This window comes from Mobula hypostoma, chromosome 5 (genome assembly GCF_963921235.1).
Source record: "Mobula hypostoma chromosome 5, sMobHyp1.1, whole genome shotgun sequence".
NCBI lineage: Eukaryota > Metazoa > Chordata > Chondrichthyes > Myliobatiformes > Myliobatidae > Mobula > Mobula hypostoma.
Window position 1 is genome coordinate 158,760,576 of NC_086101.1, and position 27,136 is coordinate 158,787,711.

The window sequence follows — 27,136 nt, forward strand, 5'->3', positions numbered from 1 at the left end:
CCACCAAATTGCCCAAACAAAAGGTTAGATAGTCAGTAAATCCTCTGTGGAGCACCTGCATTCAGTCTGGAGTGATACAGAGCTTGGCATTGTCTACCAATTTAATTCACCATCACACTCCCACTCTGAACTATTGGTTTGTGGCCCCTTGTGCTATCACAGTGAGGTTAAACGATGGTTTGAGGAACAGCAACCGTCCAGTGTCTAGAAACATCGCCAAATTCTGGACTTAATTTTGAATTCTATCACTTCAGGTAACTTGATTTTTGTTGAGATCAGTCATCCATCTGTGATATTGGCTTGTTTGTTGTTTGTTTTCCCCTTGTTATTCCTACTTGGAGTTCAGCACGTTCTCAGCCCAATCTGCTAACACATTTCCCTCTCTACATGTTGCAACCTGATGAAGGGTTTTGGCCCGAAACGTTGATCATTTATTAATTTCCATAAATGTTGCCTGACATGCTGAGTTCCTCCAGCATTTTGTCTGTGTTGCTTTGGATTTCCAGCATCTGCAGAGGCTTCTTGTGTTTATGTTGCAACTCCAGTTTATGTTTAACCTCTAGGTTGAGTCGGTGGTGAAGAAGGTGAGAGCAATCTTGGCATTCATTTCTAGAGGTATAGAATATAAGAGCAGGGATGTGATGTTGAGGCTCTATAAGGTACTCGTGAGACCACACTTGGAATATTGTGTGCAGTTTTGGGCTCCTTATTTTAGAAAGGATATACTGACATTGGAGAGAGTTCAGAGAAGATTCACGAGAATGATTCCAGGAATGAAAGGGTTACCATTTGAGGAACGTCTGGCAGCTCTTGGGCTCTATTCCCTGGAGATCAGGAGAATGAGGGGGGATCTCATAGAAACATTCGGAAAAGGCTTGAACAGATTAGGTAGCAAAGTTATTTCCCATGGTAGGGGAGTCCAGGACAAGAGGGCACGACTTCAGGATTGAAGAATGTTCATTTACAACAAAGATGCAGAGAAATTACTTTAGTCAGAGGTTGGTAAATCTGTGGAAGTTGTTGCCACGAGCGGCTGTGGAGGCCAAGTCATTGGGTGCATTTAAGGTAGAGATAGATAGGCTCTTGATTAGCCAGGGCATCAAAGAGTATGGGGAGAAGGCAGGGGAGTGGGGATGACTGGAAGAATTGGATCAGCCCATGATTGAATAGTGGAGCAGCTCAATGGGCCGAATGGCCTACTTCTGCTCCTATATCTTATGGTTTTATGGTCTATTGTTTTATGTAGGAATGATGTAAGAAGAAACCGGAGGTCCATGAGCCAGTCCTCATCGGATGACCAGAGGTGAAGGGGGTCAGCAACTTTAAATTGTTTGGTGTTTTCATCTCAGAGGATCTGTCCTGGGCTCAGTATGTAAGTGCAATTATGAAGAAAGCACAGCAGCACGTCTACTTCCTTAGAAACATAGAAACATAGAAAATAGGTGCAGGAGTAGGCCATTCGGCCCTTCGAGCCTGCACCGCCATTTATTATGATCATGGCTGATCATCCAACTCAGAACCCTGCCCCAGCCTTCCCTCCATACCCCCTGACCCCCGTAGCCACAAGGGCCATATCTAACTCCCTCTTAAACACAGCCAATGAACTGGCCTCAACTGTTTCCTGTGGCAGAGAATTCCACAGATTCACCACTCTCTGTGTGAAGAAGTTTTTCCTAATCTCGGTCCTAAAGGGCTTCCCCTCTATCCTCAAACTGTGGCCCCTCGTTCTGGACTTCCCCAACATCGGGAACAATCTTCCTGCATCTAGCCTGTCCAATCCCTTTAGGATTTTATACGTTTCAATCAGATCCCCCCTCAATCTTCTAAATTCCAACAAGTACAAGCCCAGTTCATCCAGTCTTTCTTCATGTGAAAGTCCTGCCATCCCAGGAATCAATCTGGTGAACCTTCAAGGATGTCTTTCCTCAGATTAGGGGACCAAAACTGCACACAATACTCCAGGTGTGGTCTCACCAAGGCCTTGTACAACTGCAGTAGTACCTCCCTGCTCCTGTACTCGAATCCTCTCGCTATAAATGCCAGCATACCATTCGCCTTTTTCACCGCCTGCTGTACCTGCATGCCCACTTTCAATGACTGGTGTATAATGACACCCAGGTCTCGTTGCACCTCCCCTTTTCCTAATCGGTCACCATTCAGATAATAATCTGTTTTCCTAGTTTTGCCACCAAAGTGGATAACTTCACATTTATCCACATTAAATTGCATCTGCCATGAATTTGCCCACTCACCCAACCTATCCAAGTCACCCCTGCATCCTCTTAGCATCCTCCTCACAGCTAACACTGCCACCCAGCTTCATGTCATCCGCAAACTTGGAGATGCTGCATTTAATTCCCTCATCCAAGTCATTAATATATATTGTAAACAACTGGGGTCCCAGCACTGAGCCTTGCGGTACCCCACTAGTCACCGCCTGCCATTCTGAAAAGGTCCCGTTTATTCCCACTCTTTGCTTCCTGTCTGCTAACCAATTCTCCACCCACACCAATACCTTACCCCCAATACCGTGTGCTTTAAGTTTGCACACTAATCTCCTGTGTGGGACCTTGTCAAAAGCCTTTTGAAAATCCAAATATACCACATCCACTGGTTCTCCCCTATCCACTCTACTAGTTACATCCTCAAAAAATTCTATGAGATTCGTCAGACATGATTTTCCTTTCACAAATCCATGCTGACTTTGTCCGATCATTTCACCGCTTTCCAAATGTGCTGTTATCACATCCTTGATAACTGACTCCAGCAGTTTCTCCACCACCGACGTTAAGCTAACCGGTCTATAATTCCCCGGTTTCTCTCTCCCTCCTTTTTTAAAAAGTGGGGTTACATTAGCCACCCTCCAATCCTCAGGAACTAGTCCAGAATGTAACGAGTTTTGAAAAATTATCACTAATGCATCCACTATTTCTTGGGCTACTTCCTTAAGCACTCTAGGATGCAGACCATCTGGCCCTGGGGATTTATCTGCCTTCAATCCCTTCAATTTACCTAACACCACTTCCCTATTAACATGTATTTCACTCAGTTCCTCCATCTCACTGGACCCTCTGTCCCCTACTATTTCTGGAAGATTATTTATGTCCTCCTTAGTGAAGACAGAACCAAAGTAATTATTCAATTGGTCTGCCATGTCCTTGCTCCCCATAATCAATTCACCTGTTTCTGTCTGCAGGGGACCTACATTTGTCTTTACCAGTCTTTTCCTTTTTACATATCTATAAAAGCTTTTACAGTCTGTTTTTATGTACCCTGCCAGTTTTCTCTCATAATCTTTTCTCCCCTTCCTAATTAAGCCCTTTGTCCTCCTCTGCTGAACTCTGAATTTCTCTCAGTCCTCAGGTGAGCCACTTTCTCTGGCTAATTTGTATGCTTCTTCTTTGGAATTGATACTATCCCTAATTTCTCTTGTCAGCCACAGGTGCACTACCTTCCTTGATTTATTCTTTTGCCAAACTGGGATGAACAATTGTTGTAGTTCATCCATGCAACCTTTAAATGCTTGCCATTGCATATCCACCGTCAATCCTTTAAGTGTCATTTGCCAGTCTGTCTTAGCTAATTCACGTCTCATACCTTCAAAGTTACCCGTCTTTAAGTTCAGAACCTTTGTTTCTGAATTAACTATGTCACTCTCCATCTTAATGAAGAATTCCACCATATTATGGTCACTCTTACCCAAGGGGCCTCTCACGACAAGATCGCTAATTAACCCTTCCTCATTGCTCAAAACCCAGTCCAGAATAGCCTGCTCTCTAGTTGGTTCCTCGACATGTTGGTTCAAAAAACCATCCCGCATACATTCCAAGAAATCCTCTTCCTCAGCACCTTTACCAATTTGGTTTGAAAGTTTGAAAAGATTTGACATGACCTCAAGAACTTTGACAAACTTCTACAGGTGTGTAGTGGAGAGTATATTGACTAGCTGCATCACAGTCTGGTATGGAAACACTGATGCCCTTGGATGGAAGAGTATACAAAAAGTGGTGGCTACGGCCCAGTCCATCTCGTAACTTCACTCGGCCTCTCACTGAACCGTTCCCACAATCTACAGACTCACTTTCAAGGACTCTTCATCTCATGTTCTCGATATTTATTGCTTATTTATTATAATTATTATTATATTTCCTTTATATTTGCATAGTTTTTTGTCTTTTGCAAATTGGTTGTTTGTCCATCTGTTGGGTGCGGTCTTTCATTGATTCTATTGTGTTTCTTCTATTTACTGTGTATGCCTGTAAGAAAACAAATCTCTGGGTTGTATGTGGTGACATATACTGTATGTACTTTGATAATAAATTTATTTTCAAGTTTGATCTTTCAACTTTGAAATTTCCTTTTGTCTATGTTCTCACCCACTAACTGTCCCTATTCAATCATTGACCAAATGATGTTTTTTATAGCTTATCGCTACTGGTCACCCTGGTTTTACTGCACCAGATACATCCCCTTGCCCACGCTCTCTGCAGCTATATCAGCTTATTCAGACTCATCCCACTTCTGATAAAGGGTTTTCAAACTGTAATGTTAATACAATTTCTTCCCCTACAGATGTAACAACCTCTTGAATGACCTTCTTCTGTTTTTATCTTAGATTTCCAGTGTATGCTATTTTGTTTTTTTTTTGGATTTTCATTTGTTTTAGTAAATCCTCACCTTCTGGTTTATCCAGCTGTCAAAACTACAAAAATCCTATAAATATTTCTGAACGTTTCTGACATTCAGAAACATTCTGAAATGTGTATTTTTTGAATGTAAATGCTGGGGGAATGCCATCACGTCAGAAGTACTTCAGCAGCACAGTCAGGAAATTTATATTGAACTATCGCTTTTTAGTTCAGGACCTCTACACTCACATAGACATTTGAGGATGCTTTCATGTCCCTGCATCACTCACTGAATGACTGCACCTTTTACAATAGGGAATTCCAAAGAATCCCAGACCTCAGTAACCCTAACAGTCTTTTCCCAAAACTGTACCACCCTCCGGTCTCCCTTGGTTCTAGATTCTTCATTGGGGTAACAGCTTCTCTGTAGCTGCACCATCAATCCTTTCCTGCATCTTATATGACACATAGGGATATAGAAAGTATGAACAGGGTTAGGCCATTCGGCCCTTTGGGTCTGCTTCTCCATTCAGCACGATCAGGGCTGATCATCCACTTTTATACAAGTTCCCCATTTAAAGCCACAGCAGAGTAAGCAGGCCCTTCAGCTCAGCCGCTCCAAGCCAGTCAAGTTGGCCAACTGAGTGAGCTCTATTTGTTGCATTTGGCCCATATCCCTCCAAACCGTTCCTATCCATCTACCTGTCCAAATGCCTTTTAAGTGTCGTACCTGTACCCGCATCTAGCACTTGCACTGGCAGCTCCTTCTGTACACTCACCACTTGGTCCCTTTAGCATTAAGAAATATATCTACGTCCTTTGTCAATATATTCTTTTATTTTGGTCTACACTGACTTCTGCAGTAGAGAACAGCCTTAGGTTCAACATTTTCCGTGTGGGATTCCTCTGGGTGCTCCCACGTTCCAAAGACATCACATGGGTCTAATTGGCCGGCACAGGCTCATTGGGCACAAGGGCCTGTTACAGTGCTATACTTCTAAATAAATAGATAGTTAAGGAAATAGATAAATAGACAGATATACTAATAAATGGGAACCGCCAGATGTGGGTTACCGTAGCTTTGCAAAGATCCTAAATCTTACACTAATCCCTCCTGCCCAGCTATGAAGATCTATATCCCTTTATTTCCCAAATGTTTGTTCATGAACCAGCACACCAAAACCTCTGTGTAGAGTAGCAGTTACTGTTGTTTTCTCTCTATTCGGCAACATTGCTTGCTTCTAATTGTCCTTTGAAATCACTATTGCTAAGCCTAAGGAACGCAAAAGAAACAACGTGAATAATTCACAGAATCCAGTATTGAAACAAATTAATTCACACGGGGTAGACATAACTAGATAGGGATCATTTATTGCCCAATTTTACAAGCATGAGAAGAAGCTGAAGGTGCTTCATTGTCAGAGTTGGACAAAGATTCTAACAGGAAAATTATTTCACCTCACCTACAAAGCGAGTCTGAAGCTGTCTTTCAGGGCAGGAAACCCACTTTCTGACCTGTTGTAGTTACAGGGACTTAGACAGCTGGTTCAGTTGAATTTTGACCAATGGCAAGACGCTGATGGTGACAAATTTCATAAGCAGAGTGACCTTGAGTGCCACAAACAGATAGCTTGTGCTCTTTTATTGTCCAGCACTTGACTATGAATATTTTTTTACCACTTAAGAACTGAATGGCATGCAGTGCTTTCTTGGTAAATATCAAGAAGAGTAGATAAAGTCAATGGGCTAGAAGTTATCTTGCATAGTGTTTTTGTACTACATAGAACTTTACTTGAAAAGACACTAGCAACTCTCTGAGTGCCTGAAATTATTTGGGAAATGATAACTCTGTCTTCTATGTGTCCGTTGTGCTTACACAGAAGAATGCCAGGTGCATTGCAATTATGTGCAACCCATGATTTTTGCCTCTTGCCTCATCACAAGGCAAAAACTGCAGATGTTGGAAATCTGAAATGGAAGCAGAAAATACTTGAAATAATCAGTAAGCCAGGTAGTATCTCAAAGGGAAAAACGGGATTAATATTTCATTTTGATTCCCTCAGCTGCCATCACACCCATTTTGCCATTTGTTCTCTGTTGATCTTCATCCTATAATAGATATTCTTGTCACCTCTCTCTCTTCTGTGCAACTGAAAATTGTGTTAATTTTAGCTAATACTGATGAAAGGCCTTTGACCTGAAACAGTAACTCTTCCTCTCTTCGCAGATGTTGTCTCACCTGAATGCTTTCAACATCCTTTTGTTAAATCCATGATTCACATCATTATTGCATACTTGCCACACAGGACAAATGCAAGATGCAGGCCTTGAAAAGTGCATGAACACCTGCCTCCACATTTGATAGAGGAGTTGCCTCAAACTCAGCTGACTGTTAATTCTGACATAACCTGTTGCAAACCTTTAAGTTATCTGTTGCTGCAGTTCCTCTACCTGCAGGATTGTTGCCCCGTGTGGCCATCTCTGACAGTATGGCCCCATCAGCTGTAGCAAGCACATGGTGCCTCTTGCACAACCTACTTTCCAATAGATATGTTTGGGTAATTATTGACAGAGGACCTAGGATTCACACTTTATGTATTGTGGTGGTGACAGCATACAGTAGGATGGGGCTGACTGTCAATACCACCAAGACAGAAGTGGTTTGCCAATGGAGTACCAGTGTCCCACCCACTCTACCTGCCTTCACTGTTGGTGATGAAAAGCTGTCAGTAGTGCCATCTTTCAATTATCTGGGGAGCATTCTCTCTGGGGATAGCAGCATTGACAATGACATCCAGAGCTTCATTAAACAGGCATAAACTGCCTTTGGGAGACTTCGGCATAGATTCTTTCAGAACTGGAGCCTTTGTCCCTCCACAAAGGTCGTCGTATACCAGGCAGTCTGTGTCACCACCCTCCTTTATAGCTGTGAAGCTTGGGTAACGTACAGCCATCACATCAAGTCCTTGGAGCACTTCCACATATGCTGTCTCCAGCGCATCCTGGGCATTACCAGGCGTGAGCGGATGCCTCACACTGAGATACTTGTTAAGACCATCTGCAGGAGTATTGAGGCCATGATCACCCAGCGTCAGCATGCCCCCATGTCGGCTACCCCACAGAGTGTTAAACGGCCAGCTACATCATGGTTGATGCTCAGATGGAAGGCCGAGAAAGCGCTATAAGGATCAGATGAAGAATGCTTTAAGGAAGTGCAAGATCAGACCCGAGGACCTGGAGGAGGTTGCTGCTGATCATACCGCTTGGCGACAGCTGTGTAGGGATGGGGTTCTTATTCTGGAGATGGAAAGAACAACCAGAAGACAGCAGAAGAGAGCCAGGAGAAATGCAGCCATGGTTGCCACCACTACCACCACCACTAGTACATATACATGTCCCACCTGCAATAGAGCTTGTGGGTCCAGGATAGGACCGTATAGTCATCAAAGATCTCACCGTTGAAGGAGTGGACATCCTCATCGGATTTCAATGGACAACCGAAGAAGAATTAGAATTATATTACTCTCCTGTAATATCATACAAAACTGCGCTAGCCCCATGAAGCCTGATTTTAATGAGCACTCATTACATGAAATAGATTCCCCCTATGATGTCCGAGCAACATTTCTCTAGTGTTTCAGTACGCCTACTATCCAAAATAGCAGTTATCATTGAAAACTAATTTTATGCAGAATTACACCAGAAGTTGAAGTATCACATCTAATGATGGGAAAAAGAGCCACTGAATAGTTTGTACTGAATAGCAAAAAGCAAAACAACTTTAAGACATCTCAGCACCAGCTGCTTTCCTCTTCCTGCTGTGTATGTATCAGGAGTGGCATGGTCTTTCTATCTATCATGTTTGCAGCCTTGCTTATATCCTGTCCTCTTTCAAGCAACTTCCTCAACTTTTCTTTTGTCTGTTGCTGGTAGCTCTAATCCTCTGGAGGGAAAGCTGCTGCAGTCTCAAGAGGTTAACTACAAGAGGCGGCGTCCCTTCCTGTTGTGTTCGAGTATGTTTAGTTGTGAGTTTAATTAAAAACAAACCAGAGGAATTCTTTAAACGGCACTGCCTTGCCTTCTAAACCAAGGGGGAAATGATTAATGTAGCTAAATATCTGTCAGGGAAAGGTGCCTGAAGAGGAACAATTTTTATAAAAATAATTGCTTAATATGGTTAAAATTTGAGATAACAACAGTTTGTATCCATTGCGCTGGCTAAACACAAGTGAGTATGGTTATGAAAATCAGGATTTGGATGCTGTATTAAATGGGGAAAAGACTATAGAAAAGGAATTATTTGATGTAGTGTAAGAGATCAGTAAGTTACGTGAGAGAATGTAATCAAAAAGTACAATCAAGTACTCATTTTGTGGATCTCATGGGATGGCAGATTTGTTGCAGGTCCTTCATGGTGCTAATAAATGTTGGTGTCAAGCAGTGCTCGAGGCACGGATGAATGCGATTTGCTTAAAATTCATTTATGCCTGCTTGGCCAGCTTCCACAAGAAGTGTAATCCTGCATCTGTGCCACTTTAAAGGGGACTGACTATGGGGTTTGAAGCCAGGTTCTCCAACATAGTGCCTTTCTAAGATTTTACTGTGTGTTTTGGACAATCCATCCTGTATTACAGGTCTTCATTAGGTCCTTCACAACCAAATCCCAGCCCAGTTGCGTGCTTGACCTATACCACATGCTGCCAAACATGGCTCGACACATTCACCTCCTCTAAGCAATCACAATCCACACAACTAAACTCCAGTGACTATTTGAATTAGAATCAGAATCAAGTTTACTATATCTGACATATGTCATGAAATGTTGTTTTGTGGCAGCAGCACAGTGCAATATATAAAAAATTACTATGTTACAATAAGAAATATATTTTTAAAAATTCAAACAAATAGAGCCTGACTTTCCTTCACACCTCTTTCCATTGCAATCCTTTCCATATCAGTGAACAACTAGGCAAGCCAATCCCATTGCATGTGAATTCAATCCAGACAAGTGTGAGGTAATGCACTTTAGGACATCAAATACTGCAGGACGTGGTCAGTAAATGGCAAGAACCTCAGGAGTGTTGATGAACAGATAGTAGCTTCCTGAAAATGGCAATACCGGTGAATACATTTATTATGCTCCGCTTTATAGGTCGAGGAATTGAGTATAAGAGTTGGAATGTCATGTTGCAGCTGCACAAGTCATCGGGCAGGTCACACTTGGAGAACTGTGTACAGTTCTGATCACCACAAGATGGGAAGGATCTGGTAGCATTTGGCAGAGTGAAGAAGAAATTCACCAAAGTGTTACCTGAAATGAGGTGCCTTACATACAAGGAAAGATTGGATAGACTGGGTTTATTCTCACTGAAAGGTAGGAGGCAGAATGGTGACTTTATAGAGGTTAATAAAATACATCATTATCTGCAGATATTTTGTTTGATTTTCATTTCTTTTGTCTGTTCCATTCATCCTCAATCTTTCACGCAGCTTAAAACTGGCTTGCTCTCTCTCCCACTGCCAACAAAGGTCTTTGACCTGAAGTGTTATCTCAATTTTTTCACTGATACTGCCTGACTTCTGAGTGTTTCCAGTATTATCTTTTTTTATTTCTGTTTTCTAGCATTTGCATTTTTATTTATTTTTACCTGTACTGAGTCAGATTTTACAATAATATTTAGACGAAATTGCTCCCAAAGGTTAAATGACATTTTTTCTCATTCTAATGCTCTTATAATCCCTTTACCTTCACAACACTTCCTTTGAAAAGCTATTCACATTTTGATTGACACTTCTTGAAAACTCACTCCTAATTCATGTTTGGTTCTGAGAACACCAAATAATTAGCCCCATAGACACAGTCCCAATCTGTGGTAGATTCAGATCCCTATAATCTGAAGTCAAATGAGGGTCAATGTGCTGCATTGGATTTGGTGAATGTCCTGCAGGAAAGGAGGCTTAGAAAGAACTAGCCTGGGGTAGCTCTGAGGATCAACCCCAGACTAAAGTGGCAGTCATTTTAAAGCATACGAAAAATGTAAAGAATTCCCAGCATTCTCCTTCATTTTTTATTTCCAGCAATTGTTTTGTTCCATTTTTGATCGCTCCAGTGTGGATATTAATTTTCTTCTCTCTTAATCGCCCTTTCTATTTATACCTTCTCCCAGCAGATTGACAGCATTAATACACTGTCATCACCTCTCTGTTGAGACCTTGGTGTTAAAATAAGCAAGCTTTGAGTTGCAGAATGGGGGAGAGGTTAGGGAGAGAGAACAAAGAGAATGGCTGTGAAAAGTTGCACAAAATAGATGACAAATCACTGACATTTCCTTTGCTCTCTCACACACTCCCCTCCCACACACACACCTCTCCCCTTGCTTTACAAAGCTTGCCTATCTTCTAAATGCTACTAGATCTGATTTAAGGACTTTCACATAAATGCCACAGATGCTGCCTAATTTGCTGAGTGGTTCCAGCCTTTTCTGTTTGCATTTCAGTTATGGCATCTGCTGTGTTTTCTTCTGCTTTTTGGATAGATTCATAATGTCTTTAGGGCAGGACACAGCAGTGAAAGGAGATGCCACCAGCACAGATTTCTCTGCCCGTTTTTTTTAACAAGGACAAGTTTAAAATGAATTTTGATTTAGGATAAATTCTGGAGGGAACCTTGAGCAGGCAAAGTTTTCCTACAAACCAAATATGGCCGAACATACTCTAATTTTATCTTCATTACAGTTGATTTCTGATAATTAGCTCTTTGTAATCAAGTCTTCCTACAAAACGCTAATATGATAAATCACTCCAATCACAGGCACATCAAAATCTTAGATGAGGAAGTCCATACCTCTCTGAAAAGTCTCTCAGGGATTGGAAGGTGTATAAGGTCTATATATAAATAGGCTTCTTGTCACTTTACAGAATAAGCTCATAAAGGGTTCAATGTGAACACATTTATTTTTTTAAAAAAGGTACTACTTAATTGTAAACATGAACAAGAAGACAACAAAACTTGCACTTATTTTACCTTTTTCAGCACAATTTCAAGGCACACTTCTCAAAGTTCTCTAAACAAAATTTAACACCAAAACACAGCAGGAGATATTAGGAATGAGTATCAAAAGGTGGATTTCAAAATTAGTGTGAGGAAGTTCATGGAGGAAATGCCAGAGCTGAAAGACTTCAGAATCAGAATCAGGTTTATCACTGACATAAGTCATGCGATGTGTTGCTTTGTGACAGCAGTACAATGCAGGTATTAACAGATTACTATAAAACTTCGGAGTAAAGATATGACTGCTAATACAATCAAAACCGTGGCCAAACAAGAAGCCAATTCTGGAGAGGCAGAGAAATCTCAAAGCAAAGTGGGAGATTCTGGAAGTGCATACATCTGAAAAGGGGATTTAACTTTGAGTTACTACTTGGCTGGGTCAAAATGCTGACTGAAAACATCAGGCTCATAGGTGAATGGATATTGGCAGGAGTTCACAAAGGCGGCAGAATTTTGGATAGCGTTAAGTTCACAGCTACATAAGAAGCAGGAGGAGGCCAAAGAACATTTTGAGCTCTCTTCAACTCTGAATAAGGTTTGTAGGAAATACCTGTCAGTCTCCACCTTGTATATTGAAGGTAGAGAATTCCAGAGCTTCATGTTCTTCTGGGAGAAGAATTTTTTTTATGTTTTGTAACTCCAAAAATATAAAACCAATCAAAAGGAAATCACGAAGCCAGGAATAATGTGGTTGTTACTTCGGTGAGATGCGCACATATGATGTGGTAGCATCATGACATATGCTATTCACGTACTTTTATATATAACATCATGAATTATAGCCGGCTGGTGACATAGTGGCATCAGTGCCGGACTTCGGAGCGAAGGCTCCCGAGTTCGAATCGAGCCGGCTCCCTTGCACGCTTTTCATCCCCGTGAGTGTCGAGCTAGCAACTTGGCCTCATAAAAATAAGAAAGCCTGCTAAAAAAACGCCGTAATGACTGTGTCCCGATGACTCCACTCGGAGTTAAGGGCTTTCTTCTTTCTCCTTAATGAATTATGTAAGCAAAGAAAGGATGCTTCACAAATAATTTATTTTCTATATTTCTCAAATATTACTGAAATATTAAATGCTGCAGCACTCCTCCCTGCTTGGATATAAATGCTAAATCAAAATAGAAACCCTCTCAAATCAAATACTTAACATGTTGCTCTCTGGTCATATATATGTATATGCATATGTGTGTGTGTGTGTGTGTGTGTGTGTGTGTGTGTGTGTGTGTGTGTGTGTGTATAGATGGATAGATAGATAGATACAGATATGCTTGTGGGATAACGCCTTTCTACTCAATTGATCGATGTGTCTTCTCCAAATGACATCAGACCACAATCTCCACTGTGTAGGAGAGCAGTCCAGTTCTGTCCTTAATCTTTCTGAGTACCCACTTTTAGTCAGCTCTGTAGTTCCTTGCCAGGACTGCTTGTCCAGGAGTGAAACATCGAACCTCCTTGTTTGAAGATCCCTCAATTTTATCTCTGCTGTTTGTCCTGCATACTCCTTCTAATCTTTTGAACACTAAGTTTGGAGATGTTCCTTGTCATCCTCACCGGTAACAACGATATCATCCAAGTAACACTGAGTGCCTAGGCAACCTCGCAGCACCCGGTCCATAGGTCTCTGCCAATGTGCAGGTACTACTACAAAAGTAAGCCTATTATAGTGATAAAGCCCTTAGTGAGCATTTATGGTGAAAAACACTTTGGACTTTTCTTCCATTTCCATTTGTAGACAGGCATCCGCTAAGCCCACTTTGCTGAATGGTTTGCAAAGATATCCTTTATCCTGGGCAGAGGGTATTGATCTACTTTCATTACTGGGTTGATGGTGACCCTAAGATCACCACAGATCCTGACAGACCCATTCTTCCTGGCTACGGGGACCACTGGCATTGTCCATGGGCTCCACTCAACCTTGGAAAGAATTCCTTCAGCCTCCATGCACTCTACTCACTGGCTACTTTATCATGGATGGTACAAGGAACCGAACAGACTTTGTAAAACTTAGGTGTGGCATTTTCATTTAACTCTATTTTACCCTTGATATTATGAGTTTTCCAATGCCATGCTGTAGCATCATCCAGTGCCTTTCTTAATTCACTTTCAGTTGACTCTATCGCGGGCAATGTGGCATGCAAATGGTGGATGAATCTCCGATCAAGTCATAGTTGTCTCAGCCTCTCATGGCCACACAATGCTGGTCCTCTTGTTTTTTTTTACCACATGCTAGCCCAGTGTGGCTTGTTAGTTCTTGAATCTCACTGTTACAAATGTCATTCCCACAGGAGTTATCTTTTCTCTAGTGTAAGTTTTTAGTTGGATATCTGCAGTCATCAATTCAGTATCTTTGAAATGCCATTCAAACTCATTTTGTGGAATGACTGAAACAGCTGGCTATTATTCAACTGCATTTTAATTAATTTGCTTTTCACTTCTGGTGTAAACCTTATTGCTGGTTTATGGTTGGTTTTCATATTGAAAATCTCAAGATTATCCGGCCCTATGTCATTCTTGTCATTACCCGATTTTTCATCAACAGTATGCAACTTAGTGCCCTTTTTGAAACAAAACTTGACCGTTTTCTTTTTCTCTTCACTGTGCAGTCCATTTATTTTATTCTGCCCGACATGCTCTATGTATGTTTCCTACTTCGTGGTACTTTCTGCAAGCTTCACTTTTAAATCAGCACTGGTCTGGTGTATGTGAACCCCTGCCACAACTATAACACTATTTGCTTGATCAAGCAGGTTTCTGTTTAGATGTTGCAATTTTGTTTATGCTCACTTTCATTCCTGGCTGCAACTCAATTGCATCTCTGCTGCTGTTTCCATTGATACAACAATTTCAGCTGCTCTTTTAAGTGAGTTGTGCTTCAGTTGGGAACCATTTTTGAATGCTTTCTGGTAAGATTCCACAAACTAAACCATCTCTTAATACATCATTAAGCCCATCACTGAACTGACTATGCTTGAACAATCTCTTCAATTCAGCGACATAAGTGGTAATGGACTTCCCTTTCTTTTGATTCCACTTATGAAACCTAAAGCCTTATGCAGTAAACAATGGTTTTGGTTCTAGATGTTCCTGCATTATATCATGATATCAGCAATGCTCATTTCAGCTGGTTTGGGTGGAGCAGTCAAACTTCTAAGCAAACTGCATACTTTTCAAGCTATTACACTGAGTTACACTGGCACACACTTTTCATTGGCTATTTTATTTGCTTTAAAATACTGCTCAATTCATTCAGTATATACAAACGTATAATCCGAGTACCTGTTGTGCAATCGAATCTGTCTAATTTTCTGATGTAGCCAGCCATTTCTGCTTTTTTAAAAATTTATTATTATCAACCAGTACTCACTGTTTATGAACCCAAGAATTTTCTCCATTTTCTGCCTTTTTTTAAAACTTGGCCATCTTTTGCCTCTCTGACGAAAAAAACATGCTGTGTTTTTTTAAATTCGAACATCTCACTGCACCTCAACAGGTAAGTAATCATCTTTGTTTCATTTTAAAAATTATACATCACCACTGTTATGTTCTGGAACTCCAAAAACATAAAATTAATGAAAAGAAAAACACAGAGCCAGGGATAATGTGTCTACTTTTTCTTACTGTAGTGAGGCATGAACCTATGACATGGTGGCATCATGACGTATGCCATTCATGTACTTTTACATATAACTGATAATTGTGTAATCAAATAATATATTTACAATATTATTCAAACATTACTGAAACATTAAATACACAACAATTTCCTCATCTCCACATTAAGAGAGTTTTAATTGAGTCTGGCACTGTTTTATGAAATTCTAGAGACTCCCATTAGGGAGCTCATCCTCCTGATATCCACCATTGTTACTTCCTCTCAGACATTGCATCAGCCATTTTTTACTTTGGTATCATTATCTATGGCAGTAAAGGTCAAACATTTTATTATCTACCTAATTACATGTTGTATTTGCATATAGATGCTTGGTGTTTCATGGGTCCCCAGATCTCTTTATACTACAACATTTGCAGTCTCATTTTCCTTTTTTGCATTTTCATACTTCCTTCCAAAAACTTCCCATCTGAGATTCCATCTGCCAATTTTTTGCTCTATCCTTTGTGCCCTTCTCACAACTTGCTCACCTACCTTTCTTTGAACTATCAGAAAATTTAGTTAGACCATAAGAGATAGGAACAGAATTAGGCCATTCAGCCCATCAAGTCTGCTCTGCCATTCCATCATGGCTGATCCATTTTCCCTCTCAACTCTGCTCTCCTGCCTTCTCCTCATAACCTTTCACACCCTGACTAATGTAGAACCTATCAATCTCCGTCTTAAATACACCCAATGACCTGGCCTCCACAAACACCAGTGGCAATAAATTTCACAGATTCACCACCCTCTGGCTAAAGATAATCCTTCTCACCTCCATTCTAAGTGGAGGGCTTTGTTTATAAGAACAGGTTCAATAGGGAATGTTTTCCCCGGATTAAAGCTGACTGAGTGGCTTGGTAAAGGTATATAAAACTATGGGAGGATTGATAGTAAGAATTATTTTCCTTTGGTAAGGGGTATCAAAAAACATTGTCGCCAGCTGTAGATAATTATTTTCTCTGTTTACATCTTTGAGAAGGATTTAAAGTAACATTCTTTTCTATTTCTCCGGAAATTCCTACCTTGTGAGTCAGGGAATGTTGTTTGAGGTGATGAGATTGAATGAATTCCATTCCACATTCAGTGCAGATATATGGACGAATATCTTTATGTTTCATTGTGTGATTTTGCAATTGACTTGGATACTGAAAAGTTTTGTCACATTCATCACAACGATACAGGGTTGGTCCTCGATGGGATGTAAGATGCCTCTTTAATTGGGCTAGAGTGGGGAAGTCAAGTCCACATTCAACACAGATGTTATCACGGCCATTTGTGTGTTTGGTTTCATGGGCTTTAAGCTCACTTGGATAAGCAAAGCCCCTCCCACAAATGCCGCAGTTATATGGTTTTACGTCACTGTGCTGCATCATATGTCGCTTGAGGTGGCTGGTCTGAGTAAAAGCTTTGTGGCAAACATGACACTTGTGAGGCCTGGTGCCCTGGTGCGTGAGCATATGAGTGTGCAGATGGCTCAACTGCTTGAAGAGCTTTCCACATTGAGAACAAGCATGCGGCTTGATGCCACTGTGTCCCAAAATGTGTGTCACGAGATTGTACTTGGACGTGTATGACTTCTCACACATTCGGCACTGCCAACGTTTCTGATTGCCACCTACATCAATATAATAACTGTCATCAATCTGAATGTTAACATCAACTCGCTCAACTGCACTCTTCTTTTCTTCTGGGATAGTGGTAGCGGCATTAAGATTGCTCAGAGGAGTATTTTGGAAAAGGGGATATCTTAGATGCAGGCTTGATGGTGCCATAACAAAAGGAAGCATGAATTCTGGAGGAACATTGGCAAAGTACGGCTGAGAAGGATGCAACATCAGAGGACTGGTAGGCCACATTACGTTATGTTTAATGGGATCGTGCTTCAAGCACATAGTGTCTTGGTGATCAAAATTTCTGAACAGCTGAAATCCTACATTGCTCAGGTCTATCATTTGGCTGATAGGTTTTGGTGATGGCAATTCAACTTTGATGTCTTCTTCCACATTTTTTGGCAAGTCTTCTGAATGAACAGCATGAATTACTTTTGTAGGAGTACTTTTCCTTTTACGAGATCCTCCTTCAGAGCTTGATGAGAATCCTTCCATGCCTCCATTAGATATGTCATTTCCAGAATAGGGAATTGCTGGTTCATCATCTTCAAAGGCTACAAATTTGTTAGTTTTTATGGTTAGTGGAAGAGGTTGCATGGGAAAGTGTGGAGAAGTACGTATTTCTTTCACATCTCTAGAAATATGAATGTCTTTGTTCTCTTCATTTCTACACTTGTCCTCCATTGATGGTGGCCCAACTTCCTTTCTTAAAATAGAGGAAATAACACAAAAATTAAAATCAGTGGTGAATATGACAATCAGAAGTAGTAAAACAGATGACAGAAAATTCATAATTCAGTGTAAATGTAATCTTCCATGGTTTTATCCAATTTTTCTAAAACTTCTTATTTCCACTCTTACCCAATGGAAACCAAAGGTGACATTAGCAAAGTTTTAAAAGGTGACTCATTCCCATTATCTGTAAGGAAATTGGGGATGGGGATAAAATGCTGGTCTATTCAGAAAGCCACTCACAAAAAAAAACCCCAAAAATGTTTAGAAATTGTGCATGAGCTCTTTAGGATGGGTTTTGATTAATGAATAAATATTTATAACATGCTATGTCAAAAGAGATCATGATAGAAATAATTCAAAAATAACTATGAAATGAGAAACATCATATACATATTCTGTTTGGCACAATTACACCCAAAATTCATTTGAAATTGTGCTAAATAGGAATTAGAATCTGCAATTATCAAGGGGTGCCAGGGTAGTGTAGCGGTTAGCATGGCACTTTGGTAGATCAAGTGTCAGAGATCGGAGTTCAATTCCAATGCTGTCTTTAAGGAGTTTCTATATGAGAGCAGCCTAAATTCAGACATTGCCATCTGATAGACGATATCATTGTCTGAGGATGAGACTGAGTGGTCCATAGGGCCCGCATGACCAAGGATAAGCTATCTCATTTTTATTCAGATATATCTCCCTTTTGTGATAGATGTAATAATGGAGTAGCTTCACTAATTCATATGTTTTGGACATGTCCGAATCTTGGGAAATACTGGGAGGAAGTATTTCAAACTTTCTCTGTACTTTTCAAAGTAAATTTTAAGCGTAACCCTTTGACTGCTTTATTCAGTGTTGTTGGAGAAAAAGATATTATTCTGGAGACATCTGATTTGCACATTTTGGCTTTTATCTCTCTTATAGCTAGGAGGACGCTCTTGCTTAAATGGAAGGATATTGTTCTGCCTACTCATGCTCAATGGTTACGTGATGTTATGTCATGTTTAAATTTAGATAAGATCCGTTGTTCAATTTCTGAATCTAGCCAAGACTTTCACACATTGTGGGGACCATTTTTGAACTATTTTCAAAATCTTTGATTTCTTGTTAAAGTACAGATGTTGACTAATAACATATTTCACTATATGATAAGGATTTTGTTTCCTTCTTTCTTTCTTTACCAAGCAGCTTCAATCTTGGTAGTGGGTTTAGAATTTTTTTCTGTATAATATAAAATTATCATATTTCAATATTATGATTTAATTTAATTTACATGAATGTAGAGTAATGAAGTTGCAACTGTGATTCAAATAAGTATTGGTATTATTCTGTCTTTTTTTGACTTATAATATATATTTCTTGTACTCTGTATTCTTTATGTAGAAATTAATAATAAAAATATTGAAGAAGAAAAGCATGAGACTGAAAGATCCTGTACCACCAAAACTGTAACAGGAGCCAATGTCCACTAGACTAGCCACTATCCAGTCTACTCCTTCACCTCCATCACCAAAGGCACATTCTTTGTTAGGAAACTTCATCGCAATTCAAGGGCAAAGAAGGAGGCATTGAGGCTAAACAACAACAAAAATCTTCAGATCTAAAAAACATTCGGTGAGTAGAAACAAGACGGAGTGCCAAACTACTGACTGATAATCATGCAAACACGAGGATATCTGTAGATGCTGGAAATTCAAGCAACACACACTAAAAAATGCTGGTGAACGCAGCAGGCCAGGCAGCATCTATAGGAAGAGGTACAGTCGACATTAGGGTCATTTTTTAGTGTGTATTGCTTGGACTGATAATCATGACGTGTCAATTCTTCTGTGCTGTTAGAGCAACTCTGGCCCAAACACAAATGACCCATGATATAAAATGTTAAGAATGGAGGAGAGCTCATCAATAACGGTGAGGTCAGTGATGTCAGCAACCACTGGGAGGAGAACCGTGAAAGTTACTTAGGGAATTATGAGGGGTATAAATAGGGTAAATGCAAGGAGGCTTTTTCCACTGAGGTTAGGTGGGACTAGAATTAGAGGAAATAGGTTAAGGGTGAAAGGTGGAATGTTTAGGGGGAGCTTCTTCACGCAAAGGGCTGTTTGTTTGTGTGTGGAATGAGCTGCCAGCGGAAATGGCGAATACGGGTTCAATTTCAAAATTTAAGAGAAATTTGGATAGGTACATGGATGGTAAGGATATGGAGGGCTGTGGTCTGGGGGCAGGTTGACTTGGCAGAATAACGGTTTGGAATGGACTTGAAACAGCCTGAAGGGCCTGTTTCTGTGCTGTGGTGTTCTATGACTCTATTAAGCACAGTATGGTTGAGTTGGTCCAACATTCCATGCCAGTATTTTGTCTCCACTTGAACTTCTTCTTGTCTCTGTCCTGCTAAACTTATAGACATACCAAAAATGTTAGGTTGTTTAGAAGGATGAATTTAAATTCTTAAACTACTGCAGTGGGATTTGAAGTCATTATTGGATTGTTACTCAAGGACCACTGAATAACTAATCCTGTGACTGAACATCTGGACAATTGTTCCTTCTTCTTCTCAAGTGTCCTTGACTCCAAGCCACATTATAAAGTTGACACCAGTTCAGAAAGATGCTGAAAAGACCTGCTAAAGTACGTATGGTGCAACTTCATCAATCTCCTGGAAAAAGAAGGGTATTTAAATGACAATTCTCTTGAATGAAGACTGTGGTAATAACAGAGGTTTCTTCCTGTTCTTTGCTGCAGGGAACGCCATAGCAGGGCTTTTTGTCTACCACTGATGCCCAGGGTATAGGCAACAATTTTTACTTCATAAAAGGCTACAAAATACTGACTGGGTGGGAAAAAGGAGGATTCTTCTCAAATTAAGCTGCCTTCAAAGATTTGTTACTGTTTTTCATCTGTTCCACAATTTCATGCAAGCTGAGATGGTCACAAATGGGCATGTGCCAAACCCAATCCCAGTACTTACTGAGATCAGGCAAGGTTGTGTCATTGGTTGCCTGAGGAAATGAACATTCCAAGACTAGGACTCAAAATTGACATAAAGCTTATGGTCTACCGTGTAGCAGGATCCCAATCTTCTTGTCATTGACAATTTGTGGCTGCCATTTCAAACAGCTACAGAGGTACCAACAATGCTGCCTAATCAAATTCATCCAAGTCTGTTAGCATGAGGAGTGAACCAACTCTAATCCTCTCCTATGCCAATATTCTCAGTAATGAGGCTCTGATCACACTCAACCAGCTTTGGACAGGTTACACTGCCTGCAATCGACTCCTTGCATTGGCACTTTATTCTGAGTTCCATGCAAACAGATGATTCCCAGTAAAATAAAAATCTTCAAGGACATCCGCAAGATCTCCTTGAAAAAAAAATGCAACATCCTCTCTAATTCTTGGAAGTCTTTGGCCCAAGACTGCTCAAAATGATGAAGAAGCATCTCGAAAGATATCAGGCACTTAAAGTCTCTCTGACAGATATATAACTATATAACCATATACCAATTACAGCACAGAAACAGGCCATCTCGGCCCTTCTAGTCCATGCTGAACCCTTACTCTCACCTAGTCCCACCGACCTGCACTCAGCCCATAACCCTCCATTCCTTTCTTGTCCATATATCTATCCAATTTAACTTTAAACAACAACATCGAACCTGCCTCAACCACTTCTGCTGGAAGCTCGTTCCACACAGCTACCACTCTCTGAGTAGAGAAGTTCACCCTCATGTTACCCCTAAACTTTTGCCCTTTAACTCTCAACTCATGTCCTCTTGTTTGAATCTGCCCCATTCTCAATGGAAAAAGCCTATCCACGTCAACTCTATCAATCCCCCTCATAATTTTAAATACCTCTATCAAGTTCCCCTCAACCTTCTACACTCCAAAGAATAAAGACCTAACTTGTTCAACCTTTCTCTGTAACTTAGGAGATGAAATCCAGGCAACATTTTAGTAAATCTCTTCTGTACTCTCTCAATTTTATTGACATCTTATTGACATATACGTGGGGGTCAAATGTAAACAGTGAAATTAAAGCAAAACAGCGCAGACAACCACCACCTTCCTGTCAGATTTCAACTGTTGCACCTCTGGTAAATTCTGCGGAGGACACACCAGTCACTTCAGAACCCACTCTTGTTCTCAAACCCAAAGGGATTCTTATGATAAAGAAGAAATAGCCACTGAGTACATGGTTGTCCAATGTTATACCAGAATTCTTTCATTCAAGGTTTTACAGATCTTAGGAATTTTCTATCCCAATGTGACATGAATACTTAGTCATTAGGAATACTGAAGGCAAAGGTCAATGGAATTTGATTTTCAGCTTTAAGAGAATCATGAGATGAGGGCAGTAGGTAGGAGAAGGAAATTGAGCTGAAAGATTAATGCTAATCTAGTGAGAATAAGAATTAGAAGTAAGAGCACACCACTTGGCCACCCAGCTTCCCCGTCACTCAATGTGGTGTTTATAATGAAGAGCAGTGTTTTAGGGTACAGAATGATTTTCATGAGTTGGCAGATGGACTTAATCCAGCTGGGTGTGAGGAGATGCATTTTGGGAGGACTAATAAAATTAGGAAATATATGGTGGGGCTCAGGGGACATTGATGAATAGAAGGACCCCTAATTCTAGAAGGGGAAAGATGCCAGAATAAAAAGGTGGGGGCAGGAGAAAGAGGCTAGTTGGAAGGTGTATAGGTGAAGCTAGGTGGATTGGAAAGGTCAAGGACTGGAGGAGATGGAAGCCACATCGCGAGCACTGAACAGATCAGGCTGGGGAGATCAGTTTCAAGTAACCCACAGCCCCTCAAAAAGTCAGTGGAAAATCGTGGGCTGATAAGTGGAAAGATGCAGTCTTATTGTTACTAGTCAAATGATGGCCTACACTATGCTAGTATTAAACATTTCCTTGAAAACTACAAATGCTCAATTTCCTACTTGTATATAATTGAAGCTATTTAAACAGAGTAGAGCTCTTTGAGTTTTATTCATATTAAACTCTGAAATGAGTATGGCCTTTCCCATTCTTTACAAAGACTGTTTGAAACAGGGTCAGTATCCATTAAAATTGCCTCTAAAATTTCTAGATGCCATCCCAAAGGCTGACAGGAGTGCTGTGTTGAATCTATGAGTTGCTCTAAGAAGACTATGCTGTGATTTGATACTACTGTGAAGTGTGGGTTTCACAAATCATTAGTAACAGTTATAACAAGAGTCCGATGAAGGAAGTGAGATGAAAGCTAATGCTTCCCATGGGCTCCCATTGCAAACTACAGCTTGCAAAATGTTTGCGTAACATTATTGTTCTTAATTATTTAAATTATAATAATTTATTTTTTATCTAAATTAGCATGAAGCTTGTCAGAATTTCAGACTGTACCTACCTCTTTAGTGATCAATGATATAATGTGTTTTATTGCAATTAAGAAAGTAAAAGAATGATGATGTTTTTATTCAAAATTACAAAGATATGTAAGAGCAAATTACCTTCAATGGTTGGAAATGAAAGGACAAATACACAATTAATCACAAGTGGGGAAAACTTAAGGGAAAATTTTGCAACCTGAGGTAAATAAAACTATTTGAAACCTTTAGAGCCAGGATGTATGCCACAGGATGCAGCTTGTGTCAGCAGAATATGACATAAATTTCTTGAAATTTTGGAAATTTTTGTTGTCTGAAAAGAAGAACATGTGGATTTGAAGTGGGTCAGCATACCAGTAGAGACATTTGTGAGATCTAACACTCAGTTGGCAGAAGGACGGCATGAGAGACCTTCAAAGAAGTAGCATGAATCATCAGTTCTCAGCAATCCATGCATTTCTGAAGGGACGAGAGTAAGTCATTATGAGATTTCAAGGTCATTAGAGCTATATCAAACATTAATTCCATCCAGTTCTGGGTACCATGCCCTAGGTAAAATGTAAAGGCACATTATTGTTCATTATTGTTTCCCAGTGATAATGATTTACAAATATATGGATTGATAGAAGCAGAGAAGACTGGCAGGAGATTTGATAAGCAACCTACACAAAATGCTGGAGGAACTCAGCAGGCCAGGCAGCATCTGTGAAAAAGAGTAAACAGTCAACGTTTCAGGACAAGACCTTCATTAGAATTTAATAAGGTGATTGAAATCATAGAGCACACAAGAGGGAAAACTGAGGTAGAAATCAGTCACTCTTCTAACATGTGGAACCTGCAATATTGTGATACATTGAATTTTGCTTCCAAAGCCAATTCCATTGAATATGTTACCATGTAGGACCATGGATATGTTTCTATTTCGTGAATTTTAATGAATGAAGGAACAACAACTAAAGGACTCTAATTCAAGGTGATCGGCAAAAGAGCTGACAATGATTAAACGCTATATCTTGCATAATAAGTTATTCGGATTGGATTGCAGAGATTGAGAGGGTATTGGATACAGCTTCATTATTAGTCCACAAAAATAATTAAATACATAATTAAAGAAAATAAACTGTGAGTATGACAGAAAAGAACAACAGAGGAGGTTAATCATTGAATGAACTGTGCAGAGTCAAAGTTTTGAGTGCGATCTCTCTATAATGTATTTTCTTTGATTCATTAATTTCAGAAGTTGACAAATCTGATATGTAAAAATTTGGACCCCTTTAATTAAATAGTAAGACAATGTATGTAGTTAGTAACTGGGGAAACAAATAGATTATGTTGGCAGACGCTGACTCAGTTCTTTGGGAAATGATGGATTTAGTGGTTAAATTGGTGGGAAAATTATGTTATGTGGTGCATGTTGTCTTTCAAAAAGTCTTTGATTTCATATTCAAAGCAGACCATCAAAGAAGAGTGGTTATACAAATTGAATAAAAGACTGGTTAGAAGGGAAGAAATAGAGGGAGTTTACTCAGGTGTTTGGAAGTTGTTGGTAATTTTCCATGGAGATCAGTTCAGTTCTGTTCATTGTGAAGAGGATACAGAACTATAATAAATGCTGTTCAAAATCTGCAGGCAGCACTAAACCAGATGGCAGAATAAATGGTTTTGTTTTCAGTCCAGAGCCACGGTTTCTTTGGGAGGATAGAGGAAGATGGAAAAAGAAAATAACATGATCTTCATTTCTACTAGTTCTTCCTGCTAACATCCGGTGCAGGATCACTGACAGCAAAATTGCCATTTTCTGGTGTTGTACTGTTGCTAATAGGGCCTCCCTAGCTAAGAATCAGATGCTCTGGCATGCTTTACTGACCAACACTTTAAAGTATCACAAAGTCATTCTGATTTCCACCATGATCTATCAGCAGACAAGGCTGCCTAAAGATACTGCAAACTGAAATGTTAACTAGAAACCTAGATTTAGATAATCCTTTCATTATGTCTGTAGGAGTATGCATGACCACAAGACAACTGGATCAGTGGAATAAAATAAATCATCTGATTTGAAAGCAATTTCAAAACTTGTTTTCTAACTTAGTTCTACTAATGAATTCATTATGCAAGTTTGTTCTATCACTTACTGTGCCTTTTAAAATTAATTGGTGTAGTTCAGGATGAAAGCATTGGCAAAGATAGAAAATCCTCATCTGGGAAAGCCATTGCAAGTTGCACATATCTGCCGCAGAACTCAGTAGGAAAGCAATCCATGTTTTTTGTCTGCTTTTGCTTGGGCCCTTGACACAATTTATTTGTTAACAAAACAACTGAAAACATGACAAAGTCTCAGTTTCATAGGAAGAAATTAAACTTTATTGCTACTTTGATCTACAGCACACCATTCAGTGCTAGGAATTGGTGCTGTACATTTCGTGTGAATTCTGCTTGGATTTTCGCATTAACAATCCAATTGAGAATGTCAATGTAAATGATAACATTGCACTTTGATTTACATCGGGAGGGTAGCTTGATTGGGCACAACATTATGGGGATTCCTATCTAAAAACAAAACTGGTACAGTGTTCTAAACCACGTCATGTCATGATGCCACAATATCAAGATGATTCTTCCTGAAACTTGTCTGATTATTTAATTATGTTAATCTGTCTCTCACTATGCCGCTATACATGTTCTGATACATAGGTCTAGGTGTGTGGATGTCATTTAGGCATCTGGAAAAGAAAATGTGCATGATTTAGTTTTGTACGAATCTTGGAATTCTGAAATAAAAGACAGCAGAATGTGGAGCATTGCGGTGAAAATGAGGCAGCATTGGCTAATGTGCCTTGCTTGCACAAATACAACAGCCAATACAATAATGGGAGAGGTACGTGCATAACTCCCTCACATAATCTTCCATTTACGTGATTTCCTAAATAAAGTGGATGTGGAGAGGATGTTTCCTATAGTGGGAGAGAATAGGACCAGAGGGCGCAGACTCAGCATAGGAGGGCATGCCTTTAGAACAGAGATGATGATTAATTTTTTTAGCCAGAGTTGCAAATCTGTGGAATGTGTTACCACAGATGGCTGTGGAGGTCAAGACGTTAGGTATATTTAAAGAAGAACTTGATAGGTTCTTGATTAGTAACAGCATGAAAAGTTATGGAGAGAAGGCAGGAGAATGGGGTCGAGTGGGATAAAAAAAACCAGCCATGATGGAATAGCAGAGCAGATTCAATGGAATGAATGGCCTAATTCTACTTCTCTGCCTTAGGGCCTTATTTTGTTCTAGGGCCTGTCAAGTAAAATGTAATTTTTGATAATGAATTTGAATTAAGTTAATTAATTTTGTATTTGACCATTACTGACTTTCATCATGCCAATAGTTCTCATGACTTCTTCCTAAGCCTGCAACAAAATTAATTAGTTTGTATCTTTCTCTATCCTTTCATTCTATTTCAACTCTGTTACACTTTACCTTTTTTTTTAAGTCTTTTTTTCAATCCATGAAAACCCAAAAAGGATTAAAAGATGAGTCATCTGTTCATTTGCGTTTGATTCATTCCACATACAAACCATAGCTACTCTGCGTTGTTGATCATGATGGAAAATCATCTTGTTGCTTTCCAATACTGATTCTTATATCTTCAGGAAATCTTGAGATCTTCTTGCTCTGTTTTATTGATTTGAGACATGCTTTTGCAGACATGGCCCACAGAAATGATGTTTTCCAATGAAACCAACAAATCAAAACTCCTATCTTCTGATCTATCAACCTTTCCATCCATCTCAAATCTGGGTAACCAAATGTTTTACTAATAAGCTGATGAAAACGTCAGGAGACACAAATCCGACATTTCTTTGTGGCAGGCAACTAAACAGCAATGTCAGTTAAATAGTCCACTAACAAATCCAACTCCAATTCACCCTTGAATTGATTTTTAAGCCTTTCATTAATTAATAAATATGCAAACATACAGTATATTTGCATATGAAGTGCATATATATATGCAGAACAATTGTATCTTACGTTCTCCACTTCCATTTCTTTTCCTGTTGAACATTTCTGTATTTATCTGTCCCTTATTTATCTTAAATTCTCTCTTT

General features: G+C 39.7%; 1 protein-coding gene across 1 annotated transcript in view; it reads right to left on the reverse strand.

Moving 5' to 3' along the window:
• znf366 (zinc finger protein 366) overlaps positions 1-27,136 on the reverse strand; it is a 50,696-nt gene that overhangs the window by 14,061 nt on the left and 9,499 nt on the right. Inside the window, exon 2 of the mRNA XM_063047673.1 lies at positions 16,352-17,645. Coding sequence (XP_062903743.1) covers positions 16,352-17,623 — 1,272 coding nt within the window. The 5' untranslated portion in view covers positions 17,624-17,645. The remainder of the gene's footprint in view (positions 1-16,351; positions 17,646-27,136) is intronic.